The following is a 17,233-nucleotide window of genomic DNA, read 5'->3' on the forward strand; positions in this document are numbered from 1 at the left end:
TTGCGAAAAACTCTTCCCCCCCTTCATTTGGACAAATACTACAGAGAGATATAGGTTACACATATCCAGAGGAAAATTAAAGTAGGGTTCATATCTAGGTACAGAACCACTCCACAGTACTACTCACCTAGCTATCTAGCTAGGTACTTGACTAGGTAGGTGTCCACTACGTGGGACGGGGAGAGTGAAACGTTTCTCCACAGTCCACACGCAGAAGAAACGCTATGCGTGTTATTATGCAATGCAAAAGCGTCGTGACGTACGAGTGAGAGGCAATTCCCATCATCGATAATATGCCCGCCTTATAATTATTCCCATGCACCGAAGAACAATATATCGGCCGCACATACGCAGGGCCGGCGGTCGGTCATCATCATCATCATCATCATCCACCCATTTCGGAAGTCGAGTAGGTAGAGTAGAGAGTGGTATACAGTGCTTTTTCTCACCTTTTTCGGCGCTTCTGCGGCTCATGCTACTATGTAGGGTAGGGGACCCTACATTTCACTTGACTGAGTGAGGCATGCATGGGTAAGCCATTCAGTATTAGTGATTGGGTGGAGCGATAGGCGACTCAAATAGGGCATTGTAATATTAATAGGGATTCCCATATCGGTATTTTCTTACCACCCAAACAAGTCTACCGGGTGGTACTACAACACTGGTACCATCGTCGCGGGTATTTTACCGTGACAAGACTAGCAAACAAACTTCCCTATGGAAGTTTCTATTTGAATTTGCCTTTTTCCTGCATGGTTGAAAATAGCTTTTTTCTTTCTTTTCTTTTGCACCCCCCACGGCCGCTGGGTTGGAACCGGTCACTTGATAGAGATACGGCAGCGAGAATGCGTATATTGCAATAAGCTTCCTGGTACTCTACCAACTGCGTAAAGTTGTCTGTCATATCATAAACCACGGTTCCGCGCGAAAAACAAAAACAAAAAAACCACAACAAAATAATTTCTTTTGCCCACTATCTAGAGTAACTACATGTAGCTTATCTCTCCATTCCGCCTCCGCCGCCTTGCCTTAAGCTCTTTCGTGGTGGTGACAATTACCTACAGTACTTTACTTTTGCCCATGGCCCACCAACCCAACCTCTCTGCTGCTGCTGCAATGTAGGCTCGGGAATTTTACGCACGCACGCACGTACTCACTTGCAGCGCCTCTTTTCCTTTTGCTTCCGATGCATTATCTTTTTTCTGATGACCTCATAGGTAGTCTCTTTTGCGGAGGCGGTAGGTAGTGTGTGACATGATTAAGGAGAGGGTCTCAGTCCAGTACCACCATCTTGGTACGCGGTTGCAAAAAGGGAGGACAGGAATGAAGGCATCGTCCTCAACCGCGCCGACACTGTCCAATCCCCCTATGACGTCTGATCACGATGTCCTCATCCTCCCCCCCCGTTTGTTGTTGTTGCAATTGCGGGGTACAGTAGGGTACCTACAGGCCCTATCTCTATCTCCATAGGCACAATTGCAGCCTGCAATTAAGGGCCCATGGGTCTTTTCTCTAACTAGCTCTCTATCTTCAGCTGAGATATGGCCCATGGGCGTTTGCGTTTGTTGTGTTTTCGATTCCCGTGGTTGAAAAAAAGTGGCATCCCCCCCAACAAGCGCCAATGTCTACCCGTAGAGTGAGTGCCCTACTTGCATACATGTAGGTAGGAGAAGCAGAAAAAATAAAAAATAGAAAAAAAACCTAACCTAACCCAAGAACACGGTTCTCCGTCTCCGAGATTCCGACATCTCAAAACGGCCCCTTGGAATTTCTGGTCTCTATCTTTCTGCATGTGCACCTCTCCCCTCTCTCCCTCCCTCCCTCCTGCTCATCGAAAAGGCAAAAAAGTAAAAAAAGGGATTATCAGTCAGTCACGTACTCTAGTAGGGCACCAGCCAGGGAGCGCGGCAAGTATGTCACGCAGCCCGCCGCCCCCATGCTTCGACGGTAAGCGAGGGTTTCTGGCTCGCAGTAGGTGTTTCACATGGCGGGTTGATGATGTTGGTGGAATGATTTTGATAGGGTCCCCATTAATTACCTTCGCTAGTGGGGGCTAGAGTTATGTAGCTAGGTAGGTAGAGTAAAGTAGAGGTTGCGATAAGAAGGGTTCCTAGTGGTAGGTGGGTTTGTGTTGGTCATCTCACCAGATGAGACGGTGCAGAGATGGGATGGTTTTTGCACACTTTTCTTTAATTGTGCCCTGCTTTGCTTTAATTGTGCCTGCTTTCGCTCTGCGGCCAGTAGAAGACGTGGAATGGGAGTTTGCCTTCTGGCTGGTCAGTCGTTCGGTCAGTCGTTCGGTCAGTCGTTCGGTCAGTCGGTCAATTGGGTGGTTGGGTTGGTTGAGAGATGGGTTTCGTTCAAGTAATTGATATCCTCACATCTCCTGATATCACCATCTTTGATACCCAAGCCCCCTTTCGGCAAGCTCCTACTAATAACTACATCTCTACTAAGCTACCCTGCTCTAAACTACCAAACCACACACACACCTGAAACAACTCTAATCCATCCCTCTCGCCATCCACGTCGCCCCGTCCCCCAAATCCCCCCTCGCAACAAACCCACACCTCCCATAGAACCTCCCCGCCCTCACATTCTCCTTCCCCATCGCCAGATGCACGCCCTTCACCGCCTCCCCCCCACCCTTCAACTCCCCCAAGAAGCGCTCCATCAGCACCGTCCCCCACCCTTGACTCTGATGCGACTCCAAAATATCCACATGCAGATGCGCCGGAAACTCGTCGACCACATCCTCGCGGATCATTCCTTCAGGCCGGGCATAACTCTCTTCGAGCGAGCGCCGCAGCTTACTCGGCGGGTCGGAGGTGGGCGGCGGCAGCGTGGTGCGCGGGAGGTAGGTGTCACGGTAGCGGCGCACAAAGGCGCGTGTGTTGGGCGTGCCGATGATGTAGCCGACCACCGTACCGGCGCCAGAGTCGAGGACGTGGGCGTAGGTGGGGGAGAGGAGGAGGTAGGGGATGGCGTAGAGGTAGGGGACGAGCTCGAGGGCGGAGGCGTAGGAGGCGTCGGCGGTGGCTTTGCACTGGGTGGAGTTACCGAGTTAGCTAAAGACCACGATATATCAAACAGGCGTGACTTTTATATATTGCTATAGTAAAAGATGGGTAAGGGTAGGTGGGTGGCATACAATCTCCAAGACCGCATCGTAGTCAGTCTCCGCGTTGTAAGGCCTTACGAAAGCTCCCCCGGCGTTCTTCTTCACGTCTGCAGCTGGTCCCGCCATGATTTCTAATTTTCCGTGATGTCTGATGTCTGATGTCTGATCGATCATGGTTACTCACGCTCACTTTATAACGGAGGTGGGTTATTACCCCTCATTACTTAGGCGCGGCGTTTGCTTGGATGTCTATGTCCCACCTGCTTCTGCCTGCATCTTAACCTACATACCAACCTACCTACCTACATTGGCGTCTACACGCATAACTAACCTAACCTACCTTCCTGGCCGGCCATCACGGGCAGCTGCAGGTGGGGTAGAGTAGAAGGGTGAACCGTGGTACTAAGAGCTTTGGTAACTGTTGGTGGTACTCTGCAGATCTGCCTAATTGATTGTTAATTGCTGCCCACTCGCATGTGGCGGTATATCCATATCTAGCTCCATGGCCATAGCTGTGGTTGTCAAGCTAGCTTAAGCTTAAGCTCAGTCAGTGGCTGCATGTTATTGAGATTAATTGGAGGTAGGCCTGCGCGTGTTTAAATAAAGACTGGAACAAGGCCAATCAGGGAGAGTTGATGTGGATGGTTATTAATTAGGAATGTTAGGCCTAGGTCTGATCTACTATTTTGATCTAGCTGGGACGCACTATTCCTCTGGGGTGTTTTATGTTTAGCTGCCATACTGGCCCGGACCTACGCCTGCAGCCAGTGATTGCAGTAAAGTGCGTACAATATCTTAGAGCGTGTACTCCAGTGTATGCGTATAACTACATGCATATATGGCTACATATCAGCAAATCTTTGCTACATAATTATTAATAGCCTACCTACAAATCCTCCTCGTACATAAGTATCTTTTAAATTCAAAATCCAACCTACTACGATAACAAGAGCACCACACCAGTCCCGCAATCACAACTATCATAGACATAAAAGAACGACCCGCATGTACCTTTATAATCTACTAATAGCCCCAACCCCTACTACATATACATGTATATATACCAAACTGCCAACGTAATATCCCATTCGGCCGCGCATATAATTCTCGTTGCGTGCATGGGCCAGCCAGCAGACGGGAGTTTCCTACTATTCCTGCCTACTTTACCCGCCCCAGCTGCCTACTTTACCTGTTTGACCTATAAGCAGGCCTGTACCTACCCTACTAATTGTTATTCCCTTGTCTGCGCATATATGTATGCACATGCCCGGGCCGGGTAGGGTAGGGGTTGCGCATGTACCACCGCCCCAAGGATATATGGTCGGGAAAGCCTGCATCTTAAGTACTCTATGGCTTCTGGCCTCGTTTGCATAACACACGCGGGATGTACGGGATGGTGTGCATATGTAGTGGGTAGGCAAGGTGGGTAATGTGGTACAGGACTTGGTTTGTTCTGCGTACATCTAGATCTCTGGGATCGGACTGGACTGGACTGGACCTGCATAACATGAGGTCTAACCAGTAGCAGATCAACACAGGATTGCATTACTTGTTTTGTCCATAGATTTCCTCTAGAGCAGAGTAATGGGCTGGAACATGGTTAATTACGTCTTATCAGAATGTTAACAACGCCCACAATGGAAATGATATAAAAGCGGGAAAATTGACAGTACATATATATATTCTTTGATTTGATATGGAAAGAGTGCACTCTAGAGCAGTGCATGCAGCCACAGATATTGTCTGGATCACAGGGAGGATAGCCTATATGAACTGGCGATAGTGCTAAGGCGTTTATTCCTGCCTTCGCGAATTGGAAGGTTACGATGAATGAGCGAACATGAACAGGCATCAAGTCTTAATCCTACTGTCTAAAAGACCGGCTGATACTGGCGGGAACTGCCGTGTGCATCATGGACCTGGCTTTAGTATTTGGGCGTGGGGGCCCCAGGAGGGCACTGCATGTGATGCGCTAGTAACTAGGAGTGACAGTACTTATGTAAGTATTGTAATATGAGTTGATTCTGAATGTCTGGATACTTTGTGTGGGGGATCAGACCATATTTACTCAAATCTGTATATTGATTTCAAACTGGCACACATAAGCGCTCCAGCCATTGTGGGGGGTTTGTGGGGTTTGATTTATGTATCGTTCTAGTTATGACTCGGGGTAAGTGACAGAACTGATAACTATATCTAAACCAGAGATTCTGCAATTAGTAAAAGCCGACAAGCCATGGCCATGGTAGATAGCTATATCACTTACTTACTTATGCGGTATTTGGAACTCGGGAATCTTAAATCCCTTAAACCCAGCGTGACGAAACACAATTACAAAAGTCTCGATACCCCCAAAGAAGAAAACAAACCCCCGCACATGCCCCCGCCCCATGAAACCAAACCAGAGAGAAAGGTTATTCATTTCTGACTTCTACAAACCATGGTATTGCTGTTATTTTTCGACCGGCCGGCCGGAAGGTGCACAGAGTTGAGAAAGGAAATAATAATATCTCTATATGTTCACCTCTCCCGGAGATCATCCGGAGATGCATGGCGAGTGATCTTTTGATTCAGGGGGAATACCTCCCGACGCACACCACGACGGAGAACGCACGCATGGACCAGCGAGTGGGACTAACCCAATGATCATTGATGTCTAGTAATCTAACCAGTCTAATTAGCATGCAAGTTGTTGCGTGGATATGCTGTACTCATCCCATACGTATATACTTCCGACGGTATACGAGCGGCCATGCGGTGTGCGGGATCACCCGGCGACAAAAGGTGAATATTAGTATGAAGTAGAGTTGTGTATGGAAGGGTGGCTTATTCCCACCGGGGAACGTGCAGGTTGATTTGCGGGTTAGTAAGTTATCTAGATGTAGGCACCTATCCCTTCGTACGTTTTCACGACATGTGGCGATAGGTGGCTCACCATACAAATTGTAGAAGCTAACTGCAAATGTCAGCTGGCGGTGCAAGATGGACCCACTTGTCACGCAAAATTTCTCTAAAAGGTAGTGGAGTATACTCTTTTTCGTCTATCACGACGCCGTCGTGGGCCTAACACCGGGAACAGACGAAGGGATATATCCCACCTGGATCTGCCCACCGCCACCACTACCACCACCTCCTCCTACCCCTCCTCCTGCCCCTCCTCCTGCCCCTACTCCTGCTCCTCCGAACCGCCGTTACCATTGCATCGCATCATGCATCCCAGGGAAATTATAAGGAGCTTTAGGGTTAATTCCGTCGAGTCGCCGGTCTTCCCCAGCCTCTGTTCCACCGAGGTACTTGACATCACAGAGAGATAGCTCTGCGTCTGCACGCGTTGCATAATTATTTCGAGAGTTCTGCGCCGGCTAACCAAATATTCTTTAGGTTTGACCGGTTGGTTCTCGGTTTGCCAGTGCTCCAGCACAGCCCAATTGCAACCGAAGCCAGCCAGCCAGCTGTTGATCTGCTTTGGTTACCGGGATACACATATGTATGCACACGCACGTTCATGCATGAGCAAAGAAAATAAATAGTTATTTTTTTTATTCTTGGAACATAATGATAGTAGGGCAGCTAGGTCTCTCGGTGGGCCAGGGCAGATGATGGTCTCCAGCGTGCGTGCCCACGTGCTCTTGAGGCAACAGGATGGTCGTGTCGGCGGACCTCTGCATCAGCGGCAGTATGCGTGTATGGGCTGGTAACTCTGTTGGTGCGTGGTACATGAGAGAGAAGGCCCGACCCGGGGGGTTATGCAGTGGGTGGTGGTGTTGGGTCCTAATCATGAGGTATCACTCGTGAGTAACGAATGGGTTGGTGGGATTCGTACTTTTTTTTTTTAATTCATTAATTGGTGGGATTCGTACTCCTACCTTAACCCCTACGCTCATATATAGGAAAATAAAATAAAAGCATGAGAATAGGCAGATTCGTGTTGGTACCCCTACTTGTGTTTAGGGAGAGGCCAGATGAGGGGTCTGAAGCTTAGGTTAAATTATAAAACGGAAAGTATCGTTTAAGATTTGGGTGAAACCTGTAATGAATATCTGATGTGTGTTGCAGTTGATCTGAATGATCTTAAGAGAAGCTAGAGAACCGATAATTACGTATCTTGTATTGACAATTGGATTAAAGAAAGAGGGAAGGAATAATCAAGCTGATCTTATAGTGTAAAACAGAGAACAAGTGTCCTAAGCTGACATCAAAGTACAACTAGAACCACAACTTATACACGTAGGCTGTATTGTACAAGCTGGCAACTGACAACGTCACAACTTGAAGTTAGTTGTCCACGACGGTCGATGATTGGCTATAAGTAACTGTACTCGGTTTAGTACCGGGTCTCTATAGTCCAATTAATCAATGAGACAATAAAGCCAATCTTGTTAACAAGCAACATCCGACATCTCGTGTTGAAAATATTTTTTTCAATCCAAGTATAGTAACCACATCATAGCTACACACATACATGTACTATAGCTGTCGCGATTAGAAAAACCCAAGTGATTCCTTTACCGAATGGAATTCTCCCTACAACTTGGTTTCCTATGGCCTACGGATCCAAGAAAAACGAGGTTAGGCATCTTCGCTCCATTTATTATATTCCATACCATCCATCATTACCAATGATATATTTACTTGTGAGAGAAGTGCTCAATGGAAGTATAAAGAACTCTGTGCTTATCTTGTCTCATTTCATGCGCCCTGCCAAGACGAGTGATTTTGAATGATCCGCAACGAACGAGGCTGGCCCCAAGATACCAAATCTTCTTCCTTATTATCATGTAGTCTAGAGGCACGATTTCCTATTCGAGTAATCAATTATCTACCAACAAATCAATTCCTATTTGAGCGATGAGATAGCGAGTGATAGTTGATGATTGCGAAGAAAAAACGTTTCCTATTTTGTTTAACCCATTAATTGTAGAGAAGAAAGGTCGTGCTGTAGGGCCACGGATATAATGATGCCAGGAAATTATATAATTGGTAGCATAGTAATACAAGTCTCCTATCAGGATTCTACCCCCAAAGCGTCTCATACGTATAGGGTGGGTTTGAATGGTACTTACCTTGAGCAAGTGAAAAGACGAATTCGAATCAAAATTAGGACTTTGCCTGGAATCGTTGGCATATATTCACCACCAGTTGCTTATCCGGAAGGCTATATAAATGACCTCAAGAAAAAGATAGTGGACAGAGGTAAAAGGTTTGAGAAACTTATTACCTCGCCACTATTCCGACAGGGGTTCGTTGTGGACCCCGGATTCATAGAAACATTTGCAGGCCGGCGAGGCACCAACTTTTTGAGCATTCGAGGCCTAGGTCCCGTCTGATATTTTGATTGTATCATAAAGGAATATTAGATAAATGAGCGAGTCATTATAGACTATCGTGGTTATCTTTATCAACATCAGAATTTACGTCCAGACTGTTTAGATAAGAGGAGCCCGAGACCGCTTGACAAAAGGATCTATATGTACCGAGATGGTTCGAGAAAATCTTTGTACGAGTATAATCCGTTCACCTTAAGGATATTACACCACAACGCCTTGACAGATGAATACATTCACTGCCCCACACTTATACCAGGATATCCTCTGGGCCAAAAACTGTGGGGAAACGTTTTGGTCGAGGCATTAGAGGGGTCGCGGTGGAAGGGAGGAATTTGATCTGTTGGAGATGGACAAACGTAAGAATACTATTTTTAATCATTAGTACAAAGACACAAAATCCGTGTGATGGAGGATAATTGCGATACATAGATATAACAAGTAATCGATGACACCCGGAGTAGGATTGGTCTGACCGGGTATCAACCACCCTAACTAATCCATAATGAATTAAACAAACAAAAAAAAAAAAAAAAAAACCCCTAACTAATCCACAAAATGCAAACTCGCCTAAAGATTTGTTCATAATTACTCGAAGTTCTGTGGAGGTACTGTGGTCTACGAGGGCGAGCGGGTTTATGGTTTTGTTTCGAGGCCAACAGTTGGCCTTATCTCGAGATTGTTTGATGCCAACAAGCATTGCGTTTCTTTTAATCCGTTATGACTATAAACTTGGCTATTTAATGGTTTATTCATTTGAACAGAAGTACCTGCCGTTCTTCTTAAGATATCAGCACTTCGAGATCAAGAAAAGGTAGATGAGGCCGAGCGGCCTCGTCCCAACGGCTCCGTAAACACTATCTGTAATAGAAAGGCGGTGAAGATCATGATGGAGCTCACCTCATCTCAACGGATAAGAGTGGGTGTACTGGAGTAAGAGGTTAAAAATGAGACGTGGATTGGCCATGCTAGTTACATGTAGACGTATCATGTAGTGTGCTCAGTCAAAGCGCACTAACCCTACAAGTACTACCAAATATCTAGGAACTCCTTCTTCTTACGCAACCACTTGACCGGTACTTGATGCATCAAACAACTAATCAATCAAACAACTAGAAGTACTTGACTGGGGATGATCACAATAGGGTGGATAAGGATGACTGAGCTTTTCGAGTGATGACTCATGAACATTGTGTGCGTAGGATTGATTTCAAAGTCAGATATTTCAACTGCTTTGACTACATCCCTTTAGATTACATCACATCATAATACAATACACAATCAACTCCCCAGCGCTAAGCATAAACTACATAGTCTTACAGGTCATTTAACACTTACAAAAGGCACATCATAGCACCAACAACCGCAATAGCTAACACACCCCATGAACCAGAGACCATCACCGCCGCGCTAGTATCACTTTCGACACCAGTCGCTGGCGGGGAGGTTGAGCCATTTGTTGGCGTTGCAGATTGGGTTTCGTTGGTAGTGGAGATACGTCCATCGAGTTTGATATCGACGGGAGATTCCTTGGTAATGTACTGTCGCAGAACCTCGTCTTGGGTGTCGAGGGTAGCAAAGTCGGTTTTGATAGGCCTTTACATCAAATTAGCGTGCTATCAGAACCCAATAGTAGATGAAGAACATACCAAAAGTTATCACCCCCTCCGGCCAAAAAGTCCAAAGTCACAATGGTATACTCTTTGTCCATCTTCACAGGACTCTCCCCAATCTCCAACGAGATCAATTTGCTCCCGTTGTTGTTCGCTGGATTGTAAGTAAGCCTAATCTCTTTCGAGACCTGGACGAAGCTCGTCACCTTCTCGTTATCAAACAAGCTAACACCTCCAACAATTCCCTCAAACACCTTCCACAGCTCTTCTCCGGTAAAGGACACTTCAACAATGGCATTTCCGAATGGGAAAGAAGTAAGGACCTCGCCTCTGGTGATTGGGCCTTCATCAATAGTAGCTCTAATGCCGCCGGCATTGATGATGGCGCCCGCAACATCAGGGTTGCCCTCAATACGGTAATCAACCATCGCATCGGCCATGAAGTCACCAAGTGTACATTCACCCTTCTGGCAAGTGCCCTGTTCAAGGACGACTTTGCTGTCACCAATTTCTTCAGCAGCGAAGGCTTCGAACGGGACACGCCATTCCTCGATCTGAGCTTGAAGTTGGACATCCTGCGCAGTAGCATTAGTAAGATGAATAGGGGCACCGGTGTAAGCAACGATTTTGCCGTCAGAGTCATAGGCGACATCGATATATCCCAGGTATTCACCCCATCGGTATCTATTCCACGCTACTATTAGGATGACTTCTAGTATATAGGTTAGGGGTGTACATACGCGGTAACAATAAAGACTTCGTCTCCGTCCTCGTTGGTTTCGATAGTAGGATACTTTCCCTCTGCGCCCTCCATATCACCCAATAGCGTGTGCGAATGAGCGCCAATGATTAAATGAATTCCCTTCGTTTTCTTGGCCATCTCAATGTCGGCCTCATAGCCAATATGAGTCAATGCCACAATCCTTGTAACGTTTTGAGTAGCTTTGACAAGATCGACGGTCCTTTGAATCGCTGTCACTGGGTCCTCAAATTTGGTACCATCGCCGGGGTTCGAGATGTGCGGTGTGGTGACAGTCGTGACAGAGACGACAGCGAGATTGTGTTTAGGAAAGAGAACATAGGGAACCAGGGACTCATTGAGGGCCTTGTTATCAGTCTGGATGTTGCACGATGTGACAGGGAAGGTTAAGTTTTTGACCTGGAAATTCGTTAAAAACGCCAGATCAGTGGAAATTTGAGTCGGCAGAATTTACAAATGCGGCCAGAACATCGTCTCCAGCGTCGAACTCATGGTTTCCAACTGTCATGGCATCAAAGCCGAGCTGGTTGAGCGTGTCCGCGATTTTTTCGCCGCCGTAGAAGCTATAGAACAGAGTTCCCTAAGTGGAAAATTAACTTTTGGCTATATAGGTGGCCCATGCCCAATTTGAATACAATAACATAACTTCCCTCCCGCGGATATAAGATAAACGGTAGAAATGCATAATAAGGGTACGAACCTGAAACTCATCACCCGCGTTCAAAAACAGGGAATCATTGTGCGACGGCCTTGTTTTGTCGACAACCTCTTTCACTCGTGCATACCCTCCATAGCATCCTTCAAATCAAATCGAAACAATTAGAAACAAAATCCAACGGAGATCACAGAGTTCCAATTTCTAACCTTTAGTGGGGTCTGTGCAGTCCGTTCCGCTAGATCGGAACTGATCAAGATGGCTAAGAATACCTCAAATCAGCACCCGTATATGAGCGGGGCGTTGAAAAAACCTACGCGTGCACATCATTGATATGATAGAGTGAGATGTTATAATTCCCGTCACCATCCACAAACCTCTTCTGCAATCGTCTCGAGACGAGGGTGTCAACGTGCACCCCCGCGCCACTAACGACTTGGAGACCGGCGGCGAGAGCCAGTGCTCCAGAGATGATATGTGATCTCATGGCAAGCTTGTGGTGGGGATTAAAAAACGAAGAAGGAAAGCTTCAGGCACACGACAAGTGGTGGAGAGAGAAAAACAAAAATTAAAAGGGTGGAACAGCTTTTTATCTATTTGTATGTACCGCTCCCCAGCTCGTCTAATCCACCAACTTAACTAACCACCGCAATTAGACACTTGCACAAGCGAAGATAGGTTTTGTCGGTATCTGGAAGAATCAGGCGAATTGATAGGCCATTGTCCCTGTTGATCTCCTTGCCGCCGCCCAGTAGATAGGTAAAGACGATGCTCGTGTTTCGTAAGGCACCGATTGGGCAGGTGTGTTAATGATGATTCCTTCCTATATAGGTTGCTCTTTTCAACCCAGCTCAAACAGTTAGCTAATTGGCCAACAGAGAAAACACTAACCATCTTCAAAGATCTTTAGTAAACAAGTTCTAGCTTTAACTAAACTCCAAGTGATGATATTCCAGGGTTCAACTGCCAAGGACTCTATCTCAACAACACCTATCGATAACCGTGGCGCATTAGTCGTGCAGCGGCCCTGCCCTCCCCTGCCAAGGCTCTTCGGGTGCCTCCGGCCGACCTACATGTGCCAGATAAACTGATATAATTGGTAGAGAAATTAAAGGCCAATTGGATCACACGAACTTCATATGAAACGGCAAGCGACTTTGGAAAGGTGACGGGGCACGAGGCTGTTAGAGTAGGTATGTAACTAGGCGCAAAGTACCTACGCTTCAACATGAGAGACCATATCATAGGTACATGTAGTCAGTCTACTCTATGATATGGGGTTTTACCTGAGTTTATAACGGTAGAGTCTGTCTATGTATGCATACTGATTGATCGACCCCATCCAGATGCTATTCATTCTACATGACGATCTAGGCCTGCCTCTCGAACACACAGCTGTCGAAGACGTTGAGCCCATCATCACCATCCCCCACCCTTGAAATTCCTTCTACTCTACCTGGCTAGCCTCACGTAGCACGGAACTTCAGTCCGTCCATCATCATCATCGATGCATCCCCCGCTACCTGATTTGTGCCTCATGTCATGCAAGCGGGAACACGTGGGTTCGCGACTCTGGATGGACCGCCACGAATTCACGTGCTTGCCTGACTTTTTCGTTCTTTCTTTCCTTCTTCTCTGGTAACGGGGATACGGCAGGTATCTCGATACAAGGCCTACCTAGCTATGTAGGTACCAGCTGTACATACATACATACATTCTCTCGTCCTCTTCGCTGGGTTCCCCGCCCGGAATGATTTAGAAAAAGAGAGAAAAAGTAGAAAATAGAAAGCAGAGGCGGAGGTGAGATTTTAGAGGTGGATAGAAAATTAACATCGGGGGTGTCGCAGAGAGGGAAAAGGATTAGAGAATAAGAAACCCAAAGGAATTAAAAATATACAACAAAGAAATTCCCTACATACGTCGTCCGAAAATGTGGATTCGGTAAGCTAAAGTAGAGTAGATCAAGTACAGCGGATAGGTATTTTGCAGATGACAAAAGGAAGCAAAAAAAAAAAAAAAACGCCGAATTATTCAAGAGAAGAAAATCAACCATTCAACAGCCTCAACTACCAAACGTATCCGTGCCCACAGGCCTCCAAAAATAAAAATAAAAAAAATCAAGCATACAAAATAAGCTTCAAAAAGCAAACAAAAAAAGCAATAAAGCAAGCTAGCAAGCAGGCATGTGTTGTTGCTGGTAAGTGAGGTAGCAGGGAAGCTGGAGGGCATCTGAAAATACACGATAACTTTTAAAACCGAAAAGGAAAGAGACAAAAGAGATGCAAGATTTTGGTTGGGATCCGGTCAGTCGGTATGACTATGGATGTAGGTAGGAAGCCGCGGATAAAGGAACGAGATGTAAAAAAGCAATTCGACAGTGACAAAAGAATAAAACCAAAGAACGAAGAAAGGAGAACGGAATTTTTGTATGGGGAGTTAGGGGGAAACTTTTGGGGTTATGCATTTCGATCGTCGCCACGTATCTTTCGTCTTTTATTTTTTTTTATGTTGCTGCTGTAACGTGGTGGTAGTAGTAGAGGTAGTAGGGTTATTCGTATAATAAAATGACGAAGCTTTTGTTAAGGAAAAGGAAGATGAAAGGAGAAAAAGTCGATCTAAGGTACGATCCCCCAAAGGACCAAACTTATGAAATATAGAACAACGGCTATAATAAAAGAAATTATTGAAGCCTTGGTTAACCCGGTTCTGCAAGGAGAAAAAAACGGGTTATTAGCTCATTTTCTTTTTGCGGGATCTTTTTTTGTCTTTTTTGCATGTAACGAATCGAATATTTAGCTTGGGGACCAGGAGCTGATGCACAAACCTTGATGCCCCACCACCAAACCATTCCATAGTCGACCACCCTTTCTTTACAGCCAGTAGAAACAACACAAGAAACGAGGCCCACTGAAAGTGGCCATTGAAAACCAATGCTGGTGCCCATGCGTAGATCAAGGCATGGGAAATATGCCGCAGCAAGGCGGCAGTCCTCCAAAGTACGGGGAGGTGCAATTGGAGTGTGTTGACGTTTGCTCCGTAGACTGTCTTGCTGCTACATCGCGGTACCTTATGGGCGTTGTTTGTCGGTTTCCGTTTCGGTGGAACAGAACGGTTGATCACCGCGGCAGTACCATAGCCCGCAGAAGGACCTGGTGCGGAAGTGGTGGCTGAAAAATGGGCGTGGTTGCAGGCTGCAGAGTATGGAGGGTACGAAGGGTAGACCCTATCAATAGGGCTTCTCTGCGTCTTTGGCGTTGAATCTCTGCCGTGATCACTAAATCGGTTCTCATTGCTGCTGTTGTGGTTGTCGCAGTCATGCACGGTGACGACTTCGTCTTCGTTGTTGTCATCTGTTGGTTCCAGAGGCAGTGAGTTAGCAGTGGCCATGGTGTTATAGGTGATCTGTTGTCGTTGGTTCTGCAACAATGCCTGGCTCTCATGATGCGGGTGCTGTTGGCTGGGGTCGTATGGCAGCGAGGAGCTCAATAGAGGTGTAACAGACTCAAACCTCGCACTATCGATAGAGCTCCGAGCAGAGTCGTTGTCTTCGGAGCCCGATGAAACAGACTCCTCGTCATCCCCGTAGCCATTGTCCGAATCGGCCTGTTCTTCCGCCTGTTCACGCCTAATCTCCCTCAGGCGTGACAACAGCCCGGTCTCTAAATCTCCATCCATAGTATTCTTGCCTTTGACCAAGAGTGAGCTGTTTGTCGGTCTGATGGACTCATCGTAAGCCGTACGCGAGCTCTCGCTCTCAGCTGCCGTTGTATTGTTATCCACAAAGTGAATAGACCTGTCTTCTATTTCTCTAGGTTTCACGGCGGTCGTATCCCGTTTTTTGCGACCAAAGGAGTTGAAAACTGCTCTTGTTTCGTCACTGGCACCTCCCATAATAGAGTCACTTCTTGTCCTTTTTCCAAGCGGAGGACGCTGGTAGTGTGATACATGAGTGAGGCCTTCAGAGTTTCGGCGGAAATGGGCTTGGATTCTCTTTGATGCTGATATTGGGGAGGACTGGGTATGATGCTTTCCGCAATCGTGGGGATTGGGGCGTACTCCGTACCATGAGTACTATGGTAGTGTTAGAAATGATCATGAGGTCCAGAAGATGGGAGGTCAGGGAAGATGGGGATAGAAAACCCAGAAATGATTATAATAAGGAACTAAGTGGTTTCAAAAGGAAGTAGTATTAATGGTGAATTGAAGTATACTTCCGACTAGTAGAGATATAGCAAAGATCAAAGCTAGGAGAGAGAGAGAGAGAAATTTCCAGCAAAGGTAAAGCAGAAATAATGGGAACAGCAATCGTGGTAAACCAAAATCAAAACCAAAACCAAAACCAAAACTAAAATGAGGATTCCTACATACCAAACATTCGAAAATACTCCACACCCACGCCATGATATATAGCCCTTCCCACAACGTCGGGGGCCCTTCGAAATCCCCTTCATCTCTCCTCATTACTGTACTCCCCCTATACCCCTCATGTCCGCCCATATACCCCACCAACAACCGCACTAACCCATACCTCCATATTTCCTCCAGTACCCCAATCCCAAACAGCACACTACTTTCCAGCCACATTGCCAGCAGCTTCCTCCGCGGGTCTTTTGGCAGTGGTATATTCCCCGCCAGCTGCTTCGATATCCAGACCCCAGCTATGCCCGCAAAACCAAACGGCACTGAATACTTCAAATGTAACCGTCCAACCTTCTGCTGCTGTGGTGCCGCTTCGTAAGCCGGCCATGGGTGGCCGCTGGCATCGGGGAAGTGTGGTGGCCGGAGGGTTTTGGGTGGGAATATTAATGGGAGGAGGAGGATGGCGTGGATGCCAATAAGGGTCGGAGCGAGGATATACCGGTGCGTTGAGGGCTTCATATGGGTGTTTTGTAGTGTTTTTGCTGTAAATATAGATAGTAGTTGAAAATAAGCCCCTCTCTGAGGATATTGTTGTAACTGTGCTGAATATTATCCTAGCTCCAATTCTAAATCTTTATAACCTCGACTCGGCTTTCCTACTCGACCTTCGACCTTCCTTGAAGCCTTATGCTGTTCTCCCAAGAGTTAAGTTGAGTTGAATCAGAATAGAGTAGAAAAAGCTTCCTTTTCTCACTCGAGTCAATCGAGATGGCTGATACTACTAGTCTAATAACATCACCACCACTGTGAATCAAGAAAATAAAAAGAAACCAAGTAAAAAAAAAAAAAGTAGTTGGTAGAGTAGATTATTAATAAAGTGAATAAACAAGCCGGACCAATTAATGCCAATGCAATTTATTGGACGGAAGTAAATGCCAACGAGAGACAATACAAGAAAAGGAAGGAAGGGGGAGGAAGAAAAGAAAGAAAAGAAAATAGGTCTGAGAAAGAGAACGTGGTCGCCGACGGGGCTGGGCTGTAATGTTTGATCGCCCCGGGCCAGGCTAGGAACAGACTGGACTAAGGGTGGATTGATTTGTGGTAGTTGTGGTGACTTGACGAACGAACCAGAAGGGAGGGAATGAGGGCCGGTCAAGGAAGGGAACTGACCACTAGCTGCCAGAACCCTACAGTAGGCACGAAGTGAAATACAAATCTTCAAAGGTAGGGAAGTAAGCAGCAAGAGGAAAAAGGGAGTAATAAGATCGATAGAACGTTTATCGGTGCTTACTGACGGAGCGATAGGTATGTAACGACACTTATGCAAGTGATGTGCGGCGAAGCGGTAGTGACATACAGGAGGGAAGGGTTGCTGCTGCTTGCTGCCCCAGCGCTTCTATT

The 17,233-nt window shown here is 46.4% G+C and overlaps 3 protein-coding genes across 3 annotated transcripts; all 3 read right to left on the bottom strand.

Annotated features, from left to right (window-relative positions):
- Positions 1-2,503: 2,503 nt before the first annotated feature.
- Positions 2,504-3,247, bottom strand: H6S33_010468 (uncharacterized protein; the record flags this gene model as incomplete). The annotated part of the gene is made up of 2 exons (XM_044841856.1): positions 2,504-3,046; positions 3,152-3,247. The coding sequence occupies 2 exons, from the start codon at positions 3,245-3,247 to the stop codon at positions 2,504-2,506; spliced, it is 639 nt and encodes a 212-aa protein (XP_044697611.1).
- A 6,532-nt stretch (positions 3,248-9,779) lies between these two features.
- On the bottom strand, positions 9,780-11,960 carry H6S33_010469 (uncharacterized protein; the record flags this gene model as incomplete). The annotated part of the gene is made up of 7 exons (XM_044841858.1): positions 9,780-10,041; positions 10,095-10,742; positions 10,799-11,217; positions 11,273-11,398; positions 11,519-11,616; positions 11,683-11,735; positions 11,791-11,960. The coding sequence occupies 7 exons, from the start codon at positions 11,958-11,960 to the stop codon at positions 9,780-9,782; spliced, it is 1,776 nt and encodes a 591-aa protein (XP_044697612.1).
- A 2,243-nt stretch (positions 11,961-14,203) lies between these two features.
- Positions 14,204-16,351, bottom strand: H6S33_010470 (uncharacterized protein; the record flags this gene model as incomplete). Its single annotated transcript, XM_044841859.1, has 2 exons — positions 14,204-15,544; positions 15,842-16,351. The coding sequence occupies 2 exons, from the start codon at positions 16,349-16,351 to the stop codon at positions 14,204-14,206; spliced, it is 1,851 nt and encodes a 616-aa protein (XP_044697613.1).
- Positions 16,352-17,233: the final 882 nt, after the last annotated feature.

The sequence above is a fragment of the Morchella sextelata genome (assembly GCF_020137385.1).
Source record: "Morchella sextelata strain SCLS chromosome Unknown scls_4, whole genome shotgun sequence".
In the NCBI taxonomy this organism is placed as follows: domain Eukaryota; kingdom Fungi; phylum Ascomycota; class Pezizomycetes; order Pezizales; family Morchellaceae; genus Morchella; species Morchella sextelata.